The sequence below is a fragment of the Lutra lutra genome, chromosome 3 (assembly GCF_902655055.1).
Source record: "Lutra lutra chromosome 3, mLutLut1.2, whole genome shotgun sequence".
Lineage (NCBI taxonomy): Eukaryota > Metazoa > Chordata > Mammalia > Carnivora > Mustelidae > Lutra > Lutra lutra.
The window spans coordinates 13,743,173-13,768,932 of NC_062280.1; the positions used below are offsets into that span (position 1 = coordinate 13,743,173).

The following is a 25,760-nucleotide window of genomic DNA, read 5'->3' on the forward strand; positions in this document are numbered from 1 at the left end:
AGGGTAAAGCAATCTGGTTTGACACTGATGTGTGCAAAAGTTTAAGAGCCACTGCCTTAAACCAATGGTTTTCAATCCTCAGGATTCCACGTGGTGATTCAGGAGGCCCCATGGAAAGGTAGGTGTCAGGGCTCTGCCCCATCCCCCTCCATCCTTCAACTAAAGTAGTTCTAGGTTTATCCATTTTGTGTATGGGATTACACAGAAGATTTCACTTGAAGAAAGTATTCTGCTACGAAAACTCCTGCCCCAACCTCCAACCCCAGCTTTAGCTGTGACTTCAATACTGATAAGCAAAAACCCTCTTATCTGTCTGATTCTTTGTGTCTAGACAGGCTCCAAATCCTAGGTGATTGGATGACTGTGTGAATGTGTGCACATGTCTCCACTACTTCATAGCTATCCCTTTCTGGCATGACATTATCTTCTCAAATTCAGGCTCTCCAAATAACTGGCTTCCTGTTAATTCTGAAAGGAATGGATTACAATTTTTGCAGGAGACAAAAGTCTTCTTACTAGTCTCTAATCAAAACTAATTCAGATCTCCTTCTACCTTGATTCTTATTTCACAAATTAAAATGACATCAGAATGTTTCTCTCATCCTTCCCCCAAATAAAAAAAAAAACAAAATCCTGATGCTGTAATTTTTATCTGTACAGTTAATGAGTAACGAAACTAAAATCTTATTCTCTCTTGTCTGACTGTACAGAGTTACATAAAAACTTGATTTCCAGGGCCTCCATCCTATTACAGAACTTTCCTTGGTAAGAATAAATGTACAATCTAATTCACTGAAGTGAAAAACAAGGAACAATGATCTGCCATATTTTTTGGTTATATAATATCAGTAGTCGAATAGCTGAAATGCTCTATACTGAAAATATTTAAGATTGGAACTAGAAAGTAATAACTATTGCCTAATGTTTTATCTAAGTCTTTTCCTCTCGGTGAAATGAAGTTCCCTGGAAGGAAAGGTGCACGTTCAAGTCTTATGAGGCAATGGATCATAGTGTACCCTGAAAACATGCATTACTGTAATATATATTATCTGAAGTTTATATGTCAATCGTGTTCCTGAACTTGATGTAACTACCCTTTTTGTCTCTGCTGCTCTCAGTAGAGGGAGCATGTCTTGGGCTGGGTTGATAGCAGAATCAAACTACAAAAGGATGAGCTCCATATTCCATTCTGTTAGCTGTTGCCATGTTAACTCCCTGCCCTCTACCATCCAAAAAAACAAATCTCATATAAGGAGTCAACACCATTGATGAAAATTTAGTATTTCCACACGGTTTTGGAGGAGAAAAAAAGATTGATAAATAGTCCTCTAGAATTGCATCAAAGGGACTAGAAGTTACCAACCTCTGAATAGCACTGCGTAAACCAAAAGCAATTTATACAACAGTGAAGAAATCATCTATACTTTTAGCTTCACTATAGAAAATGAAAAGATTTACAAAAAAGTTTTACTACTAGGACTATGTATGTAAAAAAAAAAAAAACAACAAAAGCCCCCGCAAAATACCACCACCAAATAACGTTATGTAAACATCAAACTTAAGTGAAAAGTCAGAGTAGGCATCATTTGGTGGTACAAAGCTCAGAAGTCAATATCATCATCCTAGAATCGTTTGTTAAAAAAAAAAAAAAAACTTTGCATTTTTATTAAAAAAAAAGACAAAGGACTATGAATATTCAATGAACAATAGAAGCTAAGAACAAAAGAAATATAAACATGTTATTTTAAAAAAGAACATTTAGCTTGAAAATAAGGGGCTTCATGGCTTTTTTTTATAAAAAAAAATTTAAGTACACCAAAATGAATTTAGGTCACAAATACAGGATGCTACTAATTTTTCAAGCACTAAATGGAGATATATAAAGTGCTATAACTTAGAATTCTGAAATAAGTTGCTATAAAAATCACCAAGTTCTCAAAAGTACCTTTGCAAGACGAGGAACTGTTGTTGGAAAATCATAATGCCCAAGTTGACCAAAGGTATTGCTTCCCCAGGAGTAAACCTATTACAAAATCATAGAAATGTAGGTAAGGGTTGTGAATCTGACTACATGTCACTTTTGAATATCTATAACAACATATCCACATATACGTGTATATATAAGTGTGTATGTATAAACACACACACACACACACACACTCCCAATAGTTATACTCACATCACTTACATTCTTTAAAATACTTAAAAAAATCATCTTTAAACAAGGCCAGAGATGATGAGCAAACAGTACATAGGAAGACAGAGTCCAAGGGTTAATTAACAAAAACTATCATTTCTCAGGTGTTTACTACCTGCCCAGCATTGCTCTTAACACTTTGTTTGTATTAATTAATGTTTAATTCTCATGACAATCCCTTCTTTACAGATAAGGAAACTGGCTCAGAGGAGTCACAAATTTATAAGCGGCCAACCCAGGATATAATCCCAGTAATTATCCTATACTGCCTCTTACAAAGAAGGTGATAAAAAAGGTAAATGCTATAAAGAAAAATTAATCATGATTCTTTTTCTGTAGACAGGAGTACTGTGAAATCACTAGAACACCTTTTCATACTCAAAGAGTTATCGTGGGAGAAACACAAGTACCTATGCTCCACTACAGACAAAAGAAACTAGATGACAGTGACCATGTTTACGCAAATGGTTTGGTTTCTTGGGGCTTTAAAAGCAATTCATTGTCACTCTACAAGACTGTCACAGAACAAAGAAACGAAAAGAAGGTGGAAACAGCTGATGAACTGACCACCTAGAGACAACTGCTATTTTGTTTTGGGAACACACCCACATACATACCTCTAGAAATTTTAATATTTATAGTATATAATGTAGACACAAAACATAATGCTGTTTTGCAACCTAATGTTTTTCCTTAATGCTCTTCCTTGACATTTTTCAGTAAGTATCCAGCTACAACTTTCTTTCTTTCTTTCTTTTTCTTTATTTATGAAAGACAGAGCATGGGAGCAGGGGGAAGTGCAGAGGAAGAGAGAAAGAGAATCTCAAGCAGACTCAGCACCAAGTGCAGAGCCAGAGGCAGGGCTCAATCTCACGACCCTGACATCATGACCTGAGCTGAAATGAGGAGTCAGACGATTAACCAACTGAGCCACCCAGGCGCCTCAACCTACAACATCATTTAGAATAACTATGCAGAACTCTGCAGGTGTAGTTTAATAAAATACCTAACGAAGTAACCATATTTGTTTATAATTTCTAATTCTTTAATAAAAAATATTAAAAATCCTTGAATATACATATTTGTGTATCTATTTATTTCCTTAGAATAAATTCCTAGGCAAAGAACTCTGGGTTCATGAACCTGCACATTCTGATTTTTGATACATACCGGCAAACTGTTTTCTAGCAAGCTCCAATGTACATCCCTGCCAGCACTCTCTTTCCTTCCACCCTCACCACACCCACTATTAAATGGGATCTTTGCTCATCTGGTAAGTGAGAAAATATTTTACTGTTGTTTTAATTTATATTTGTCTTCTAAGTGGCTGACCATCTTTTCATTCATTGCTGGTCATTTCTAGCTCTTTTATGAATTGAATATAAGCATCCTTTGACAATTTTTCTTTTGTATCTTTAGCAGTAACACTTTATCATATATATCACAAAAGTTTTTTCCCAGTTTGTTATGTATTTTAATTTTGTGTGTGGCAGTTTTGCTATTTAGGAGCATTGAATTACTAGGTAGACAAACATTATCTTTACTTTCTAACTTCTGGTTTTGGTATCATGTCCTTTTCTACTCCTAAGGTTATTGGGGGAAAAAAAGAAAGAAAAAAAGAAAGAAAGAAAGAGAGAGAGAGAGAGAGAGAGAGAAAGAAAGAAAGAAAGAAAAGAAGGAAGAAAGGAAGGGAAAGAAAGAAACACCTAAACTTGTTCTTACACATGTAAGGTTTTATTTTTTAACATTACATCTTTAATTCATCCAGAAGTAGAATATGTGAAGTTCTCTTAATTTTCTTCTGCAAATAAGAAGCAAATGGTTCCAATAGTATTTATTGAATATGCAGTCTTATTTTCCCAACTGATACGAAATGTCCACTTTTATCATATTCTAAATTCTCATATATACTTGGGTCTATTTCTAGTCCACAGGTATATTTCTATCTCACTCATTTGTTTGTAGTCTGATAGTATATATATTTTTTAAAGATTTTTTTTTAAAGATTTTATTTATTTATTTGACAGATAGAGATCACATGTAGATCACAAGTAGAGATGCTGAGCAGAGAGCCTGATGTGGGACTCGATCCCTGGACTCTGAGATCATGACCTGAGCCAAAGGCAGTGGCTTAACCCACTGAGCCACCCAGGCGCCCCTAGTATATATATTTTTAAAGATTTTATTTATTTATTGGACAGAGATCACAAGTATGCATAGAAGCAGGCAGAGAGAAAGAGGAGGAAGCAGGCTCCCTGCTGAGCAGAGAGCCCGATGCGGGGCTCGATCCCAGGACCCTGGGACCATGACCTGAGCTGAAGGTAGAGGCTTTAACCCACTGAGCCACCCAGGCACCCCTGATAGTATATTTTATAAGGCAAATTCTCACCCTTCCTTTCTGTTCGTTTTCAGAATTTATGTGATTTACCTTCTATATTTATTCTCCTGGAACAGTTTTGGGATCATTTTATCAAGCTGTAAATCTTACAATGAAATATTTAATGACCTAGGGGAAAATGGCATTTTTGCAACATTGATTCTTTCCACCTAAAAATAAAATTTCAGGGGTGCCTAGGTGGTTCAGTCAATTGAGCAGTCAGTTCTTGATTTCAGCTCAGGTCATGATCACAGGTCATAAGAGCAAGGCCTGTGTCAGGCTTACACTCAGTTTGGAATCTGTTTGTCCCTCTCCCCCTGCTCCTCCCCCTGCTCATGGTCTCTCTCTAAAATAAGTAAAATCTTTTAAAATAAATAAAATAAAACAAAATCTCCAAGCCCCTGGGACAGCTCTGACTCTTTATTTTGGCTCAGGTCAGGATCTCAGGGATGTGAGATCAAGCCCCGCCATGGGGCTCCAAGCTGGGCTCTGTGAAGCCTGCTTGAGTTTCTCTCCCCCTCTCCTCCTGCCCCTCACCCTCGCCCCCTGCCCTGTTCTCTCTCTAAAATTAAAAAAAATAAAATAAAATAAAATCCCTTTCTCTTTATTATTTTCTTTTATAACCTTTCAGAAGAGTTTGTGAGTTTGTATCACATGGGATCTACACACTTCCTATTAAAAATATTCCTATTTTCCTAATACTTTTGTTGCCACTGTGAACAGCTTCTTTTTCCCTATGTTTTCTGCTTTACCTTATGTGTATAAAAAGCTAGGAACTTTCATGTTTTGTAACTGACCATCTTCGTAATCTCTTACTTTTAATTTTGAATGATTCATCGTGTTAATAATAATAAATTATCCTTTTCTTTCCTAATATTTTCATTTATTTATTTGAGCTATTGGCTAGCCTAGTATGTGAAATTTAAAATATTTAAGGATTTAGATTTATTGACTTTTTCTAATATGATGAAGGGACTGATGAAGAATCATTATGACTACATTTAAGAACAACTTAGGCGCACCTGGCTGGCTCAGTCCACAGAGTGTGCAACTCCTGAGCTAGGGGTTATAATTTCAAGCCCCACATTGATTGTAGAGATTATATAAAAGTCTTTAAAAAAAAAAAAAAAAAAGAAACCAACTTAAAACAACTACTTTATGTATTTGATGTATGATATAAATAAAATTTATCATGGTGTGGTTTTAAGTGATTCTGGAGGTCACTTTCAAGTCCCACAATTTTAAGAAAAATACCTCTGTTTTCTTTTCTTAGTGTCTTATCATAGATTTTCTTCATCAAAAACCATAAAAATTCATCAATACAAAAAAAAATCATCAATATCCCGGAAAATCTTGAATTCTATTTTTTGATAAGAGCACATTATAGAAACCTTCGTTAGGTAGACCAGTGTTCAATCAAATCCTACTATCGTATGTGTAACTTTACACAAGTTACATAATTTCTCTAAACCTCACTTTCTTCCTCTGTAAAACAGAGGTAATGCAATATGATGTAAAATATTAGGAAGATCAAATGAGATATGGCATTATTGCCTAACACATGGCAGAGACTCAATAAATGAAGGTCTAACTTGGTCATGTTAAGCTTCCACAAAATTAAGATCAGCTTTTGACATTTTGTCTCCTACCTGGGATTTCGCAGTAAGTGCAAGAGAATGGTAACCACCTGCCTCCAGACAGATTACTTCTTTACCATCCAGACATTTTACACACAGTGGTTGAAGCCTTAAAGAAAAACATACACACACAAACTCAAAGTAAGGAGGCTCAGAAAGAATCATGACCTTTTTCAAATTACAGAGCAAGTGCTTTCAAGTAAAAATAAACATTTCAAAAGAAAGCATTAAAATATTAAATATATGTTCAATTTACCCCTAAATATTGTAAATGATTTTGGATGGTTTTAATTTAATCTCTGCCCATCAGTCACTAATTAACAAATAGTTCAGAATTTGTTAAGAATCAAAAACAACTAACTGATTTGTTATGGCAGAGTATACTTAGGACACAATGAACTATAAAGCCACAGAGAGAAGTCTTTTTGTTGTTTGTCTAATGCTACAGTTGCCTTCACTTTGCTAAGAGTAGACATTCATATTAACTGGCTGTTTTAGATAATCATCCCATTTACACACCTTCACAAATATAATATGAGTTCACAAATATAATATTATGAGTTCTTAAATAAAACAAGTTTTTCCTTGATGTACATTAATGGTTTTATATTGCTATTATAGTTATTTTGGAAGCCACAAAGGACATGTTTCAGGTAAAAAAAGAAAAAAAAATTGTTGGCTCTTTAAGTTAAAAATTTGAGTTATTTAAGTATCCTGATGAAATACAATCTTATCCCAAACATCCCTTTCTGTTCCAAGATGAATATACATCAAAGAGATGGAAAAGTACACCAAAGATATTGAAGTCCTTTATTGTTAGGTACAAATTCAAGGCTAACATGACATTTCCTTCACAGGAGAGAGATTTATTTGTTAAAGCCAACTTCTAACAGTGAACAAAGCCAGCACTCACCTAGGCAGAACATCACCATGTCCCAGCTGTCCTTCCTTCCCTTTCCCCCAGGTCCACACCTCTGTTCTCAGAGAAGGCAGAAGTGCATCTGCTTCTCCACTGTATGTAGGAGTCAGAACCACTGTCCGTGTTTTTACCCGGGCAGCTTTTCTTAAGAGCCTGGGGGAAACTGAAAATAAACCAGAGATGCAGTGAGGGAGTAGACGAGTGGGTAAAAAAGATATCATTTTGACGAGATGTTGATTTTTCAAACAAATACACTAACGTGGTATTTGTGAAGCATATTCTATAGGTTCTCTGCAAAAATGGGGATTTAAAAGTGAGATGAGTTTGGTATGAATGCTGCCTACTACATTCTATCCTCCACACTATCTTGCCCTGTAGATTCATACACACATTATTAGCAAGCTAAAGGCCCTGACAAGTCCTGCAATTAAAAGGCCTGTTTAGATTTATTTAACTTAGCCCCACTTCCAAGCATTTGGCCACAGAATCCCTTTCTGTATAATATTTATATTATACAGAATGTCTTTGTGACATCCTATGGAACTTGTATTCTACAGAACATGCTTATTAACAAAATACTTCGCTAAGGCTGACAAATATTTTTCCCATTTCAAAGCAGAGATAAAAGTTAAGACTTTCCAAGTTAAGGTCTAAGTTCAAACATATTTTAAATATTTTTTAATTAATTAATCTATTTATTTATTTTAGATTTTATTTCTTTATTTGACAGAGATCACAAGTAGGCACAGAGGCAGGCAGAGGGGGGAGGGGGAAGCAGGCTCCCGACCAAGCGGAGAGCCCGATGTGGGGCTTGATCCTGGGATTATGACCCGAGCCAAAGGCAGAGGCCTTAACCCACTGAGCCACCCAGGTGCCCCCAAACATATTTTAAATATGGTAATAAAGGACTTACTTTAGATATAAAATTTTCAAGTTTCTATGGTGGGAAAAAGATTATGAATATAAGTACTAAATAACTTTTGAATTTTGCCTATTTCAAATTATTTTATAGAGGACTTAATGTTTTAAAATATCTTTATAATCATTTATAGTATTTAGAATTATAATAACGACATACAACACTGTAAATGTTACTGATTTGGTGGCAGGATATGTTTTAAAGAAAATCATCAAATGTTGCTTAAGTACAGACTTGGTCATTAACTTGAGGGCACAAAAAAGTGATCATCACTGGCTAAAATCAACATCTTTTCTGATAAATGTGCCACCCATTTGTACACACAGACACTCAAATAAGTTTTGAAGTTCCCTCAAAGATGTACTTCAGGTAACTTTAAAATAGAGAAAAAGAGTGCATGTAGGGGCACCTGGGTGGCTCAGTTGGTTAAGCAACTGCTTTTGGCTCAGGTCATGATCCCGGAGTCCCAGAATCAAGTCCCACATCAGGCTCCCAGCTCCTCCGGGAGTCTGCTTCTCCCTCTAATGTTCTCCCCTCTCATGCTCTGTCTCACTGTCTCTTTCTCAAATAAATAAATAAAATCTTTAAAAAAAAAAAAGTGCAAAAAAAAAAAAAGTGCATGTAAAATTTTTATAAAGATACTTTGGGTCACTAAGTAAAATTTAACCAAAAGGAAAAAAATCTATTAGCGGTATTGCATATTTCAATGACCTAATGACGTAACAAAAATCAATATTCCACATTTGTGGTTCCAGGAGATCTCAAATATATTTATGCTACAAATATGAAAGGACATTTCACAATAAGATAATTTTGGCACAAAGTCCTCCTTCAGACTTGACAGAATCCATGGGCTTTCTTTTTATAGATACACAATCAACCAAGACTAAGGGTTTTATTTGCGAGCTAAAAATCTAGTGGCAATGAGAAATAGAAGACAGGATAACAGAAGTACTCTGTGGCACAACAGAGCCATAAGTAAGGAGAAGTGCAAGGTAGGATTCCCAATTTTAGAGCTTTGTACAAAATGGTGTAAAGACTGAGGGCTGGTAGCCATAGACCACAGGTCAAACAGAGCCCACTGACAATGAAGTTTTACTGGAATATATGGCCTTACTCATTTCTGTTTTTACTTATGGCTACTTTTAAGCAACGATGGCAAAATTGAGTATTTATAGAATAGAGACCACATGGCCCGCTAATCATAAAATATTTCTCTTTCATTGTTTACAGAAAAAGTTTACCAACTCCTGGTCTAAATCCAATGCTGCTCCAACTTTAATGTGCACACCAGCCACCCGGGAATCTTGGTATAATGCACATTCCAATATAGTAAGTTTGGCGGGAAGCCTGAGACCCTGCATGTCTAACAGATTCCCAGATGCTGCTGCTCTTGTTTCTGGTCTGTAGGTCACAGTTTGAGAAGCAAAAGTGTAGATAACTGAGATTCCTAAACCAACCGAGAAATGCTGAAGAACCAACTGGGTAACAGTCTTAATATTCTAAGAAGTTTGTTACTATTTGTATCAGAAAATGAACTTTCCTCTTCTTGAAGTTTAAATTATCTCCACTTTGAGGTCAAATACAGTAGACCCCCCTCCCACACTTAACCACAGTCACATCTGCAACTTCATCTGTCTGGGTTACACGCCCCAAACTAGGATATACGGAGGCTGTCACTGCATTCCAGAATAAAATAAGACTCATAGCGCCCGGCTAGCTCAGTCGGTAGAGCATGAGACTCTTAAAATAAGACTCATAGTAAGGTTCAGAAGCAGAAGCAGACATCACAAAAAAATTACGTTCTACGGTTATTTTTAAAGCAGAGGAATACGTAACTTTCTTTTTAAACCACCCAAGTCACCAAAATTAAGTAACTGTTGACATTCGAATATGTCAGTTAGCAATTAGGAGAGCTACTGATTTATAATAATATAACACATGATGTCAAGGAGCATCCTGGATTTTCACCTGGTTATCTCCTTACCTTGAGACAACAAGCCAGGGAGGGAGAGTCTCCGGCTGCCTCCCTCTGATTCCTCTTCTCGGATATCCACAAGACTTGAACTCTTCTTTCCTTGCATGGATTCCTGTTTAACCTGTTCTTCTCTGCTATCTTTCAGACCTTCTGGGCCTATGGAACTACTGCCTGCCTGAGTTCCAGGTTCACAAGGGGCCGTACTATAAAAGTTCATAACTTTCTTAAGAGACAAGGCCCCAGCTTCATATGTAGCAGCCACTCTCACACCAACAGCAGATGCACAAGAGACTACTAGGCTGTTTAGGGCTGAGGTGCTTGTGGTTGGTGGGCTGTGAAGATTAGGAACTGCTTCTTCTACAAGAGGCTAAAATATACACACACAAAAAAGTATATAAAAATGTAATCCCTTATACAACAAGCAATCAATAAAAACAAAGTTTAACAAAAACCATCACTATTTGCAAATTTAAGAATCTGAAACAAGGGCTTCTATCTTTAACTTAAAGGTATTATCTGCTCTAGGTACTGGATTTAACATATCATATGGAAATGAGGACTCAAACTACAGCTCCTTATCAAAAGTACTTCCTTTTGTTTGAGTGTTGTGTTTTTCCAAGCTATTCAAACAGAAGCCACAGCTGCTTTAATAAAATTAAGGACAGAAGGGGAGAGGGGAAGAAAGGTCTGGAAAACACAGCGTTTAATATGAGGTGCACTGTATAACAGCCCTGGATATAAGCTTGAAAAGGTTAATAGTACATAAAAAAATAATAATAAGTAAATGTAATATTATTGATCGCTTTTAGGAAAATTTACAGGTTGCTACTAAGAAATATCAGAAAAAATATATCTAAAAAAGGCTTTTCCTGAAATGTTTAAGAAAAAGTACTTTAGCTGTTATATATACAGGCAGAAAAGTAAGCTATACCTCTGACCTATAGTTATGTACAGGCATAGGCAGTATGTAACTGTCCCCAAGTTATGCTCTCAAGTTCAAGCCTTTCCTGCCTCATGAATGTGTTATTTTCCATGATCCACGGGCTATGTCAGCTGAAGGATTACTTTTGCTCTCATTATGATAAAGTAAATGTGGCAGGTTAATAATTAAACATTTGGGACCAATGTTCTTTGTGTTATTCATAGCTCTATTTGAAAGTCAAACTAAAGTTGTCTAGTATCTTAGTAAAAGATCAGCTGAAACTTACTCTGAGCAGTCAAGCACCACTGTTTACTTAAAGGAAAGTCATTAAACGTAACTACTAAAAACACACAAAAAAAGATTTTAGCTTATCAGCATAAGTCACTACAAAAAATTTCCTTCCTAGGCTGTACAAAGGTCTCAAAAGGTATATATACTTCCTTAATTTGTCCTGAACTGGAAGCTAAATGAAAACAAATTTTTTAACATTGACTTCTGATTCTCTTAAAGGAAATAATCCCTGTTTCCTACACAGTACCTGGATTGCAGTAGGTACTCAATACATTTTGTTGAATTAAATACTAAATTCAGAGGAGCAAAGGAGTCTTTAATTAAAATATTCAACAAAACAAACAAATATACCATATCAAGCAAAAGATAAATACAAAGCCTATTAATTCCATGGTGATACAGTTCCCTAAAAACTTGCTGAGAGGTAACATCACTCTTTTCAGCCTTTGTATATGAAGTCCCATAACAGAAACAGTGATAGGTATTTTTTTGGGTCAATATTTTAGGGCCTTCTTACCTAACAGGAAAGTCACAAAATTCTACCTTCAATAAACTTTAAATTATTGTTCTTACTGGCTGCTCTACTTAATTATGTTTAACAATACATAAATAAATCAATAAAACAAAAATACAGAGCCAGCAATTTTGATGAAAGACATAATTTTAGGAGTCCTGGTCAACCAATAATAAAATTCAATTATGAGATATATGCTTCATTGCCCAATGTTATGGTTTATTTCACAAAAATGAGATACTTTCTCAGTTATTTCTGGTCAGAGGAGAAAAAACTTGTCCTAGACTATATAAATTCCTAGTGAATTAGCTAAGACACTATTTACAAAAATTGAATTAAATTTAGTATAAACAGACATTGCCAAAATTAGCATAGGCAACAAAAATTTACATGTTTAACAAAATAAATCCAAATGAAAATGCAATTTCAATAATTATTTAATAATCAAATAAGTGTATACAATAAATTTTTACCTTCAAATTTAATAAATTAGCAGAACGACTTCTAAAAAGTCAAAGTCCAAATTTTTATAAGCATGTTCAAGTCTAAGAATGTTCTATGTACATTCCTATCAAATCATTACTTTTGTGTTTAGAATTTAATAGTATCTTTCTCCAAACAGCTTATTCTTAATTTTTAAAAAAATCAGATATCCACAAGGTTCGATGAGTAAACTGTGAAATAAAACCTGTTTCTAAAAATTGTAAGCCATGTTCTCATCCTGACAGAGTGAAGAACAAAAATAAAGAATCAAGAGATATGTGGTCTCAAAGGCCTGAAAAAACACCATGGGATAGTTCTTATATGACTAGAGGTTTTTGTTTTGTTTCATTTTCTTAGAGTTTTGGTAAGAACAAAACTGAAAGGCTTACATGAAGAGTAAAAAACAAATTATCCTTTTAAAACAATTTGTTTAATCAGGGAGACTCAAACTTTACTGTATGCTACTGGTCAACAGCTTTTCTCCATTTACATGTTTTTAAAATGAGAGTAGTTCAAATAAAATGAAGAAAACATTAATCCGTTGTCCCACAACAAAGCCCAGTAAGGACTACAGGTATATGCTGAAAAAAATTCAAACAACATGTAACACCAGGAGTTTGTTTGTTTGTTTTTTAAATCTGCCTATAATTGAGGGATTGACCACATGGCTACTTTCCCTGATAAAAAAGGAAAGGACTACTCTCTACAGAATCTGGAGTCATACAAATACAGGTGAGATGAATCTCTGTGAATGTATAGTTATATTAAAAGTATTCGGGGGGGGGGGCGGCGGGGGGGGGGGGGGGGGGACAGTATTCAGGAGCCTAGCAAAATTTAGTATAGTTAGCCATGGGAGAAAAAGTACTAGAAAAAAATAAATGAGATTTTGCTACTTAGAAAAGAAGCCCAGCATGACATCTTTTGACATCTTTCAACCTCTTAAAGGGTAGAATTTGAACATAAAGAGTAATTTTGGATTAATCCGGGTTTTCCCTTATCTAGGATTGCATGATAAAAAGAGATTTAAAGTCACACCCAAGACTTAAGCATTTATTTTTTTTTTTTTTTTTTTTTTTTTTTTTTTTTTTTTTTTTTTTTTATTAATAACAGGGATCCCTTCCACAGCAACCTGTCAAGGGTTACACTATCTGTCTTGGCAGGGCACACCACTAGAACTCATCCCACAGCTCTGTGTTGCAGGAGCTCTATTCCAGGCCAAGACTTAAGCATTTTAAAGTTGCTAAAGAAAAACTCCTAACTCCAGAAACACCTTTATATTATAAAATTTAGCAGGTACCTGAGATGGCACTGGCTTTTCGCTGTTCTCTGAGTTCTCTCTTACTGAATGATCTGAGAGTTTTGCCATGTACTCATTCACTGCCTGAGTATCAGGGCACGACAGTACATTTCTGGCCGAAGAAATTTCAGTTGTTCCCACGACGTCTTGTTGGGAGGAAATGGCATCACCACCCGTGGTCTGAACATCTCCAACATTCGTGTCAGTAGCAACAGGCAGATCCTTTCCTACAAGCGTGTTCTCAAACACTTCTCCCTGACTGTCAAGGGTTTCAGTGCAGGGGCTGATGGCAGTGCTGGCCTGGTTTTCTGCCTGGGATTCTGACAGTGTCACCCCTAACGGGCAGCAGTGACTGTCTGATATAATCACATGGTCTTCTTTGTCAGTCATAGTAATCAGGAGTTGGCTGCACTGGTTGCATCTTTCTGGGACTGGCTTCAGATCCTGGGAAGGGAGGCACTGCACAAGGGCCAAGCTGTGGAACGCACCACAGGCAACTTGTAGCACGACTCGGCCAGCAAGATGTTCCACCTTTTGTGGCTTTGTCACCGGGAAGGAGGTGGTAATGAGACCCAACTGACAACCAGTACCCCATGCCCAAATCTCTCTGCTTATCGACAAGGCCAGTGTGTGCTCCTCACCACACGCCAACTGCAAAATCCTGACCGCTACCAAAGAACTGGTCTCAGAGTCAGAAATGCTGACAGGATTCGGTTCTGGAACATACTGCTGGTTAGCTACTGCGCACTGGCCTGCAGAGTTCTCCCCCCACATGTACACTATGCCACTTTCTGTCACTGCTCCACTGTGGAAACTCCCTGATGCCACGGTAACAACATATTGCCCAACCAGGGCATTTTCTAGAATGGGGCTATTCGGACAAATCTCTGCTGGTTCACTTCTCCAGGGAAGCGTCCCAAAGCTGTAGACCTCACCATCTGAATGTTTAAAAAAAAAAAAAAAAAAAAAAAAAAGGGAGTTAGTGAGTTAGCTAGAAATCTTACCAGCAATTTTTGGCTCCTCTAGGTTAACAAAATAGGGCTGTTTTTTGTTTTGTTTTTAACTTTCAAAAGCGCAGTTGTAGAGATTTTAGTTCAAGCATGTAATATCCCACATTTATTCATCTTTTAACAAGTACCATCTTTTAATATTCTGAAAAAATAGTGAGAATTTCTACCAACTACAGGAGGGTACTTTCAAATGAAGCATTCTTGCTCCTCATCCTACAAAGTCCTATATGGATCCACTACTAATGGCTGTCAATGCGGGCTACTACAGGAACAGATTCCAAGTGTTCAAAGACAAACTAGTGACTATAAGATAAAATGAGCAGAGGACAAAACAGATACATTCATTAACATCTACAACATTCACGGCTACTTGAAAAAGAGCAGCAGAAAATTATGCCATAGCATAAAAATATCAGAGATTCATTTTGGCCAAAACTAAGAAACCAGCTTTATACTTCCAGGTTGTATGAAAGCACCACTGTTAATAAGACATGGCTGTCTTTGTGATGTGTACAGTATCATGTATAATTTTAAACGTTATATATCATATATATTGAGCACTATACAGCATTTCTAAGGTGCCATTTGTTTAAAAAGTAAATCACAACAAAACGAAGCAAAAAAAACAAACAATGATAAAAGCTATGATAGCTCGCTTTAGAATGAAGGGCAACTTGGCTGGCCAAGGGCAACTTAGCCATGGGTTTTGAAAAATACTAAAACAAGCCCACTATTCCTTCTTTTCCATATGACCAGGGACTCATCCATTATTTTTTAAGTTAATAAAGAAATAATGAAGTAGATTTATAGTAGTATTTTTTTCCCCACAAAGCAGCAACTGAGCTGATAATGAAAAAAAAATGCATTCTTTAGCTTTGGCCTATTATTTATATAAAATATATTTATATACTCAAATTAACTAAACAGAACATCTACCTAAGAAAGAACACAATAGTGGCTAGAAGGAAGACATGAGCTTTTATTAAGGAATTTCCAGTGTGGATAGAGTATTGAGAAAATCAGCTCACTGGTTAAAATATTTAAATTTTTCTTCCCGAGTGATACAGCAATATATACTTGCAACAGCTCACCAGCTCTTTCAATGAATATCACTCCACTAAAGAGAGAAATCGAGCAAAGAAATGGATAATCAGACAACTCTTCCCTTTTTCCAACCTGGAAACCTCAAAAATAGTGATTCAATGAAGTGTCCTCACTGAATTATGAGCTGAGAGTCAAACTGAATAGAAAAAAAGAACTTGAAAATTTCCAACATTCCATCAGTAACATATTCTCATCTGGAAAAGATAGCACTGGAGATCTTTTTGCTATTTCAAACTACACACTTATGTAAGATTTCTTTTTTGTAGTTTTTTTTTTTTTTTTTAGAGATTTTATTTATTTATTTGAGAGAGAGAATGAGAGAGAGAGAGAGAGCATGATAAGGGGAGGGTCAGAGGGAGAAGCAGACTCCCTGCTGAACAGAGAGCCTGATGCGGGACTTGATCCCAGGACTCCAGGATCATGACCTGAGCCACCCAGGCACCCTGTAGCTTTGACACTTAAAACCAGGACACTGCTTAAACATGAACAATGATAGGCTATTCATATATTTTTAAAATGTTTTCCTCAGTTATCCCACTTAAGGTATGATTCTAGAGATTTAAAGATCATGTTCATGAAGGATTCCTAAGTATCTTACTGAAGCGTAAATAAAACAACAGAATTCCACTTACAGGTGCTTGAGAATGATATATTTTGAAGCCCCCAGGGCAGACAGTGATTGAATATAGTTCACATTTTTGCAATAAAGCTTTTTCCAAATTCTGGTCTAATAATAAGAGTATTCTATATTATTATAATAAAAGTGATATAGTAATAAACAGGCTAGAAAGAAATTCATGTTTACCCCACAAAATTACCAAGGTCAGAGTTAAATTTGCCTTGTAGAATTTGTCTTCCCTTAGTTCCTACGAAGAAAATAGCAAAGCATTACTGAATACTTAATAAATGCTCACGGAATTGAAATTTAGAAATTAGTTGATGGCAGTCCTGGCTCAAGCCAAATTTGCCATGATTGAGTTGTTAAACTGCTGTCAAAATTAAAGGCAACTCTCTCTATAAATTGTAGCTTCTGTTCCTATCTGTTATAGATTTATAGATTTCATTACATGTTCTTATAAGCTGCTGTTTATGCCTGAGAAAAACCGTACTGACGCAGAACAGCCAAGCAGCGTAAAAAGCAAGCTTTGAAATCAGACTCTGAATCCCAATTCTGACTCTGACACTCCAAGAGCTGCGGGGGCTTGGGGAAATCATTTCACCTCCTGACCTTCAGCTTCCTCATCTGTGAAGTAGGGACACCAACAGTGGCCTGCCTCGCAACATGGTTGCGACGACTCGGCGAGGTGGTCCAAAGTGCCCGGTGCCGTGCCCGGCAAGCATGGTTGTGTAATAAACACTAGCTAGTATGAGCATGATTCTTCTGATACATTTAATGAACAAAGGCACAGCAAAAGAGTTTCTGAATAGGTAATCGTTCCACAGTTAATTCTTCATTACTTATTACTATAAAATTTACAAACTGTAATTCTCCCTTTTATGCTAGATATGATGGATTTTAAATTTAAGAACTAATCTGATTTTTGACGAAGGGAGTAAGAACATATTTTGAAAACACAAACAATCTTCCAACAATCTTCGTTAAGCATCTCTGATATCCAGTAACTCTCTTACCTGATCTCACACACACAGGTACTGTTAGCACTTCAGTGAGTATTTGTTAAGCGAAAGAACCTTTAAGTGAAAAGGTTCTTTTCAATACCTTCAGTCAGAAGAACTCCATGCTTCACTCCAAGGGCTGCTTGAAGAACAGTCTTTCCTCCCCAGCCTGGCAGTCTCTCTGGTGTTACAGAATAGGATCCTGCCTGCCACACGTGGACCAGGCCTCTTTCTTTGGATCCTTCCGCTTCTGTTGAGCTACAAACATTAAGAAAAATAGCTTAATTGGTCCTGCAATTAAAACTGTATTTGGGGGGGACGCCTGGGTGGCTCAGTTGGTTGGACGACTGCCTTCGGCTCAGGTCATGATCCTGGGAGTCCCGGGATCGAGTCCCGCATCGGGCTCCCAGCTCCATGGGGAGTCTGCTTCTCTCTCTGACCTTCTCCTCGCTCATGCTCTCTCTCACTGTCTCTCTCTCAAATAAATAAATAAAATCTTAAAAAAAAAAAACTGTATTTGGGGGTTTCTTACTAATTTCATTAGATCTGTATCTTTTACCAGCACATGGGTGACTGGTCAGATCGCTCAGCACCTACCTTTGGTTGGGACACAGGAGCAGAGATAAAGCAACTATTTACAGACAAGGCTTGAGGATAATCTAAACCCACAAATTACTTATCTCTATCTAAGAAATAAACAAAACCTGGACTATTTTTTGACATTTTAGAGTTAATAGCACAGAATTTTTAAGATTCTACCTTCTCCATTTATTAAATCATAATGTAGATAATAAAGTTGTAACATGTCCCAAGTTGGGGTCTTATTTCAAAATTTTAGTTTTGAACATGCTAAAAAAAGTATTTGGTAAGGAATAGAGATCCGTATTTTACTTTACACTGAGTAAGTTCTGTAATTGTTATTTAGCTTTTTAAGAATCAAATTTGTATCAGGAACAATAAAATCCTTCATGCTTTACTCATGTTCTAGCCCAAGAATTCTATCCATGTGATGATTCTGGTTCAAAGGACACAAGACACAAAGCTTCATGTTAATGACCATACCATAACTGCCTACCCTTTGAAGAAAAAGGTCTATTAAGATACACTGGGTTTCCTTTATAGCAAGTTTCCCTCTGTTGCCACTGATGATACATTCTTTTTTCTAGAACACTGATGCTAATTTTCATGAGGCACAGAAAGTTTTTTGGCTTTATTTATTATATAATACCTATAAATTTCTCTGCTTTTGCTAAGTAATATTCCTCTCAGTTATGATTAGGCATAACCATGGTTATATGAAAGGAGAGCCACAAACTCAATCCCGTTTTCTAAGGGTAGAAGAGGATTATAACTAATAAAGCTATGCCTGAAGATCTGATAGTTTTTGTGAGAAAAAATGGCTTCAAAAGCTTTAAAATGATGAAGACACTTTCTGCCTTTTTACAAGCATAAGAAAGAAACCAGCAATAAAGCTTATCACTAATCAGTTTTATTATAGTATCTTTCTCTCTTTACCAATCAACATAAACATCACTATCCCTACTTATAATAACCACAAACAAGAAAATTAAACCAAAGAGAAGCTACGCGTATGTGGAATAGCTTGTTATGTTTTCCTAGAAGAATAAGGTAAAAGAAGAAATGCTTTTACCTTCTCTTCTTTGAGTCCATCGGTCAGGGGGAGCACTCCATCACCAAATCATTTCTTCTTTGTCGAAAGTATATAAAGACCTAGATGGCAAATATAGGTAAGCACAAAGAGCAATGAAAGCATACGGTGCTACTTCATTCCTCAGATTTAAAAAAAAAAAGTGGGGGGGGGGCAGCTCTCTAACAAGTGCACATTCACTAGACAATAAATATGCAGTGAAACTATTTCAACTATTTCATATCCCGCCTGCCAAAGTCGAATATCTAGACTGAGCCTGCCCACTGAGCTTATAAAAATGCCTGCTGACCATCTAATGTAACGTCAAAGGAAGACCAGACTACCTACAATTAAGCTGTACTTTGTCAGGCATTGGATTTCATTTTTTTATTATAAATAAGGAAGTTCAATCTGAAAATTCTTTTTCTTACTCATTTCACACACGTTAAGGGTTACTTTTAAAATGCTTCTGGAACACATGAACATATAAACACCAATTAAGTAAGAAAAAATTTCTAAAATCTCTTCAGTAATGTATCAGATTCAAGCAGTTTTAATTTACAGTTTTCAGCAATGCACACAAAAAATTACATTATTAAGGTTAGAAAGATTTCTATTTATTGGAACTAGGAGTATTTTCCTCAAATCAACCTCAACTCGAAACCATAGTACAAAAGGCTGGAGAAAATGGGGTTTTAAAATATCTGTTTCTGTTTCAAAATCCACCATTTGATAATAAAGAGCTGTATGAAATTACAGTACAAATATCATGACCAGTTTAGAAATTCAGTGTTTAATAAAGAGACAGAAATATAAATAAGCAGACAGAAATGTTCAATGCATTTCAACCAAAAATTTGTATTTTTAAGGGCACCAAAACTCATGAAAATACATAATGGCAATGAGGTTTTGTTTGTGTCAACCATAAAAAGACCAAAGCCAAATTTATGATTTTCCTGCAAAGGATATGGCATGGTCACTGTACTCTGAAAAGAGCCCATACCAGCAGGAGTGATGTAAGACCCATCTGTTTACTCCAGGTTGCCTGTGAATTCTTACCGTTTGCCATCTGTGTATCTGGAGGAAATTACTCTCTACCTAATGCTTATTTTAGAAAGATTTTGAAACATTCAAAGTTGGACGAAGGGTAGCATGTAAATAAAATATATACCTGAATAGATTTATTAAGTGCTATTAATTTAATAAATGATTATTTTTAAATAACTATGATTATTAAGTGGTACTACACCTTGTGTGTGATAATAATTAACCATTAGGAAAATGTATAGTTCATGGTATACAGAGAAATTCTTGAAGCCAGATCTAACCCGTGTTTATCCATCAGAGATCAAGGAATAACAGCTCCCTTGATTGAAGTTAAACACTACCCAGCACAAACCAGAGAACACCTCCGGGAGGGTGTGGAAGTACACACACGAGCACACTCTGCTTCCATCACTGACTGACTGAATGTAAACTGAATTTTATCCTACTGCCTGACAATAAAAAATGTTGAGACCCTTTTGGTGAAGTGAACAAAACAGTCAGCCTTTTTCTTCTTTTAGTGTTAAATTTTTTTAATACAGAGTTTTCTTAAAGTAGATTTCATCTTTTGCCACATTTTCACCACCACGCATTTTTCCAAATCCAAATGGAATTAAAGCAAGAAAAACTGTTTTGCAACTTCCTTTTGTTACTTACTATATATGCTAAGCAGAATAATGGTCCCCAAAGATGCCCACAACCTAATGCCAAGAACCTATGAATATGATTGTCTGTTTTGTGTGTGTTGAGGTTGAGTTTGAGGAGTTCTTTATAGATCCTGGATATCAACCTTTTGTCTGTTCTGTCATTTGCAAATATCTTCTCCCATTCCGTGGGTTGTCTCTTTGTTTTGTTGACTGTTTCCTTTGCTGTGCAGAAGCTTTTGATTTTGATGAAGTCCCAAAAATTCATCTTCGCTTTTGTTTCCTTTGCCTTTGGAGACATATCTTGAAAGAAGTTGCTGTGGCTGATATCGAAGAGGTTACTGCCTATGTTCTCCTCTAGGATTCTGATGGATTCCTGTCTCACGTTGAGGTCTTTTATCCATTTTGAGTTTATCTTTGTGTACGGTGTAAGAGAATGGTTGAGTTTCATTCTTCTACATATTGCTGTCCAGTTTTCCCAGCACCATTTATTGAAGAGACTGTCTTTTTTCCACTGTATTTCCACTGTTTTGTCAAAGATTATGTGACCATAGAGTTGAGGGTCCATATCTGGGCTCTCTACTCTGTTCCACTGGTCTATGTGTCTGTTTTTATGCCAGTACCATGCTGTCTTGGTGATCACAGCTTTGTAGTAAAGCTTGAAATCAGGTAATGTGATGCCCCAGTTTTATTTTTGTTTTTCAACATTTCCTTAGCGATTCGGGGTCTCTTCTGATTCCATACAAATTTTTGGATTATTTGCTCCAGCTCTTTGAAAAATACTGGTGGAATTTTGATCGGAATGGCATTAAAAGTACAGATGGCTCTAGGCAGTATAGACATTTTAACAATGTTTATTCTTCCAATCCAAGAGCATGGAATGGTCTTCCATCTTTTTGTGTCTTCTTCAATTTCTTTAATGAGTGTTGTGTAGTTCCTCAAGTACAGATCTTTTACATCTTTGGTTAGGTTTATTCCCAAGTATCTTATGGTTCTTGGTGCTATAGTAAATGGAATCGATTCTCTAATTTCCCTTTCTGTATTTTCATTGTTAGTGTATAAGAAAGCCACTGATTTCTGTACATTGACTTTGTATCCTGCCATGTTGCTGAATTGTTGTATGAGTCCTAGTAGTTTGGGGGTGGAGTCTTTTGGGTTTTCCATATAAAGAATCATGTCATCTGCGAAGAGAGAGTTTGACTTCTTCATTGCCAATTTGGATACCTTTTATTTCTCTTTGTTGTCTGACTGCTGTTGCTAGGACTTCTAATACTATGTTGAACAAGAGTGGTGAGAGTGGGCATCCTTGTCGTGTTCCTGATCTCAACGGGAAGGCTGCAAGCTTTTTCCCAGGATATTTGCTGTGGGTCTTTCATAGACAGATTTTATGAAGTTCAGGAATGTTCCCTCTATCCCTATACTTTGAAGCATTTTAATCAGGAACGGATGCTGGATTTTGTCAAATGCTTTTTCTGCATCAATTGAGAGGACCATGTGGTTCTTCTCTCTTCTCTTATTAATTTGTTCTATCACATTGATTGATTTGTGAATGTTGAACCATCCTTGTAGCCCAGGAATGAATCCCCCCTGGTCATGGTGGATAATCTTTTTAATGTGCTGTTGGATCCTGTTTGCTAGGATCTTGTTGAGAATCTTAGCATCCATATTCATCAGTGATATTGGTCTGAAAATTCTTTTTGGTAGGGTTTTTGCCTGGTTTGGGATCAGGGTAATGCTGGCTTCATAGAAAGATTCTGGAAATTTTCCTTCTGCTTCAATTTTTTGAAACATCTTCAGGAGAATAGGTGTTATTTCTTCTTTGAAAGTTTGGTAGAATTCCCCAGGGAATCCTTCAGGTCCTGGACTCTTGTTTTTTGGAGGTTTTTGATCACTGCTTCAATCTTGTTACTAGATATCGTCTATTCAGGTTGTCAATTTCTTCCTGGTTCAATTTTGGGAGTTTATAGTTTTCCAGGAATGCATCCATTTCATCTAGGTTGCTTAGCTTATTGGCATATAACTGTTGATAATAACTTCTGATGATTGTTTCTACTTCTGTGGTGTTAGTTGTGATCTCTCCGTTTTCATTCATAATTTTATTAATTTGGGCTTTCTCTCTTTTCTTTTGGATTAGTGTGGCCAATGGTTTATCGATCTTACTGATTCTTTCAAAAAACCAACTTCTAGTTTCATTGATACGTTCTACTGTATCTCTGGTTTCTACCTCATTGATCTCAGCTCTAATCTTGATTATTTCCCTTCTTATGTGTGGAGTTGGTTTGATTTGTTGTTGATCCTCCAGTTCTTTAAGGTGTAGAGACAGCTGGTGTGTTCTGGATTTTTCAATTTTTTTGAGAGAGGCTTGGATGGCAATGCTTGGATGGTGGACAGGGTCAGAGAGACTGCTGGCTTTGAAGATGGGAAGGCGGGGAGCATAAACCAAAGAATGTGGGTGGCCTCTAGATGCTGGAAAAGGCAAGGAAACAGATTCTCTCCTAGAGCCTCCGGAAAAGAATGCAGCCCTCCTGACACCTTGATTTTAGCCCAGTGAGACTCGTGTCATACTTTTAACCCAAAGAACCGCAAAAACAATAAATTTGTGTTATTTTTTTTTAATATTTTATTTATTTATTCGACAGAGAGAGAGATCACAAGTAGGCAGAGAGGCAGGCAGAGAGAGAGAGGAGGGGAAGCAGACTTCCTGCCGAGCAGAGAGCCTGATGCAGGGCTCGATCCCAGGACCCTGGGATCATGACCTGAGCCGAAGGCAGAGGCTTAACCCCACTGAGCCACCCAGGCACCCCAAATTTGTGTTGTTTTAAACCACTAAATTTGTGGCGATTTGTTAAACAGCAACAGAAAGCTAGCTAATATACTATTTCTTTTTTCTTTTTTTTTTTTTTTTAAAGATTTTATTTATTTATTTGACAGAGAGAGAGATCACAAGCAGACAGAGAGGCAGGCAGAGAGAGAGGAAGGGAAGCAGGCTCCCTGCTGAGCAGAGAGCCCGATGCGGGACTCGATCCCAGGACCCTGAGATCATGACCTGAGCCAAAGGCAGCGGCTTAACCCACTGAGCCACCCAGGCGCCCGTAATATACTATTTCATAGACACCTTTCTATATCAGTATTTATAAATCTGTCTCATTTTGCTTTAATATGTTTGACTTCTTCCAAGAAGATACATCTACCTGAGACTCAGAGCAATGAGAAAGAAATGACTGCTAAGAAAACATAACTAGAAAAGAATACTACAGCTAAATGTGGAAAGCTTGTGTTATAAAGTTTTATCTCACATACTTAAATGTAACTCTATTCAACCTAACATTCTTTCTTGGGCATGAAGCCTACATTAAAAACAAAACAAAACAAACCTAACATTCTTTCTCAATTAATGTATCCGTAAGAAAAAGTAAACCTGAAATTTTTGTTTTTCTAATATTTTTATGATCCCCTATAAGGAAATCTTTAAGATTTGCCTCAAGCATTCAAATAGCACCTAAACTTCCTTTAAGCTCTCTCATTGCTTCACATGTTTGTTATAAAACTGCCTAATCATGGGGTTTCTTCTGGGGATAGTTCTCTCCAGATAAACTTAAAGGTTCTCATTCTACATTCTTTTGGGAGACAGAATCCCTAAACTCTGCTTCTTTTCTACTATTATAGTAACTTTCCTTCAGATCCCTTTATTATATTAATTAGCTCTGATAAAGAAACCGTGTGATGTTGTACCGTCAAAATATGGAGTCCTCGGGCGCCTGGGTGGCTCAGTGGGTTGAGTCTGCCTTCGGCTTGGGTCATGATCTCAGGGTCCTGGGATCGAGTCCCGCATCAGGCTCTCGGCTCAGCAGGGGGCCTGCTTCCTCCTCTCTCTCTGCCTGCCTCTCTGCCTACTTATAATCTCTGTCAAATAAATAAATAAATTCTTAAAAAAATATATGGGGTCCTCTTTTGCCTTGCATGGTCTTTCAGAGATCAAGGACATCTGTAAAATGAGCAAAACAGACTCAAGCATCCCCTCCAGCTCTTAAATTCTATGAGTCACAGAACAAAGCTAGATTCATGTTAAGGAATGCCATCTATACTTTAAATTATCTCCCTTACAGTGAAAGGTAAAGCAGTTAAACTCTCAGATGGCCCTTTAAAACAAAAACCAAACCTTGGTTCTTAACAATCTGACTCCATCTTTAGATCCCATTGGAAACAACCTCCTGCTACATTTGAGAGAGAAATAAGCTACCTTGTATGAGCAGAGGGTATGCTTTTAACACCATGATCTGAGAGTGGCCCCCCAAAAATGTGGTCTAGGCATCCGAATTATTGTTAGATAAAGCTACAAATGATCAACAGATCCACAAAACCCTAACCAGAAATCCAAAGTACCCCTCCGTCAAATGAGTAAAATCTTTAAAAAAGAAAAAAAGAAAAATCCAAGCCCAAAAAACTCTGAAAACTGAGTTTTTTCATAATTCAAACTCTGGCAAAATCTAATATGTTTTAAACTTATCTGACAGCAAACCTGACCTGAACTAATATGAGGTTAGTTTTTGCCCCTTTAGTGTGAATAGTCATATATTTTGCCGTAGAAATATTAATATGAAAGGGGCAACTGGTTGGCTCAGTCAGTAGAATGTGTGACTCTTGGTCTTGGGGTTTTATGTTCAAGCCCCACATTGGATGTACAGATTACTTAAAAATAATTTTAAAATCTTTTTCAAAAAATAAATATTAATATGGTTATGGGGTGGTACCAAAGATCCCACAGAAAGTGTTACATAATACACAGTTTATGCACATCACTTTAAATATCAAAAAATTCTGAATTCTAAAACATATATTGCCTCAAGGGGTCCAAGAAAGGGACTTGGAACTTGTTTTTTTTTTTAAAGATTTATTAATTTGAGAGAGAGAAAGAGAGAGAGAGAGAGCAAGCTTGAGCAGGGGGAGAGACAGAGAGAGGGGGAAACAATCCCCAAGACTCCCTGCTGAGCACAGAGCCTGACAAGGGGCTTGATCCCAGGACTCCAAGATCATGACCTGAGCCAAAATCAGGAGTTGGAAGCTTAACCCACTGAGCCACCCAGGCACCACAGGAACCTGTATTCTAAAACAAACAACTATCATTTTTGGTAGGGGTCCCCAACTTTTAACTATTTTAT

The 25,760-nt window shown here is 36.7% G+C and overlaps 1 protein-coding gene across 9 annotated transcripts in view; it reads right to left on the reverse strand.

The window, feature by feature from the left end:
- ALS2 (alsin Rho guanine nucleotide exchange factor ALS2) overlaps positions 1-25,760 on the reverse strand; it is a 76,260-nt gene that overhangs the window by 41,524 nt on the left and 8,976 nt on the right. For 8 of the 9 annotated variants that reach the window (XR_007125791.1, XM_047721121.1, XM_047721120.1 and 5 more), the window contains 7 exons: positions 18,917-18,996; positions 17,369-17,523; positions 13,535-14,472; positions 10,037-10,394; positions 7,125-7,293; positions 6,224-6,320; positions 1,946-2,023 (listed from right to left, as the gene is read on the reverse strand). Coding sequence is in view for 8 of the 9 variants with exons in the window: in XM_047721121.1 (XP_047577077.1) it covers positions 1,946-2,023; positions 6,224-6,320; positions 7,125-7,293; positions 10,037-10,394; positions 13,535-14,472; positions 17,369-17,523; positions 18,917-18,936 (1,815 nt within the window). In the remaining variant the exon portion in view is untranslated. Of the gene's footprint in view, positions 1-1,945; positions 2,024-6,223; positions 6,321-7,124; positions 7,294-10,036; positions 10,395-10,745; positions 13,288-13,467; positions 14,473-17,368; positions 17,524-18,916; positions 18,997-25,760 lie in introns of those variants that run through there. The other variant, XM_047721124.1, reaches the window with a different exon arrangement.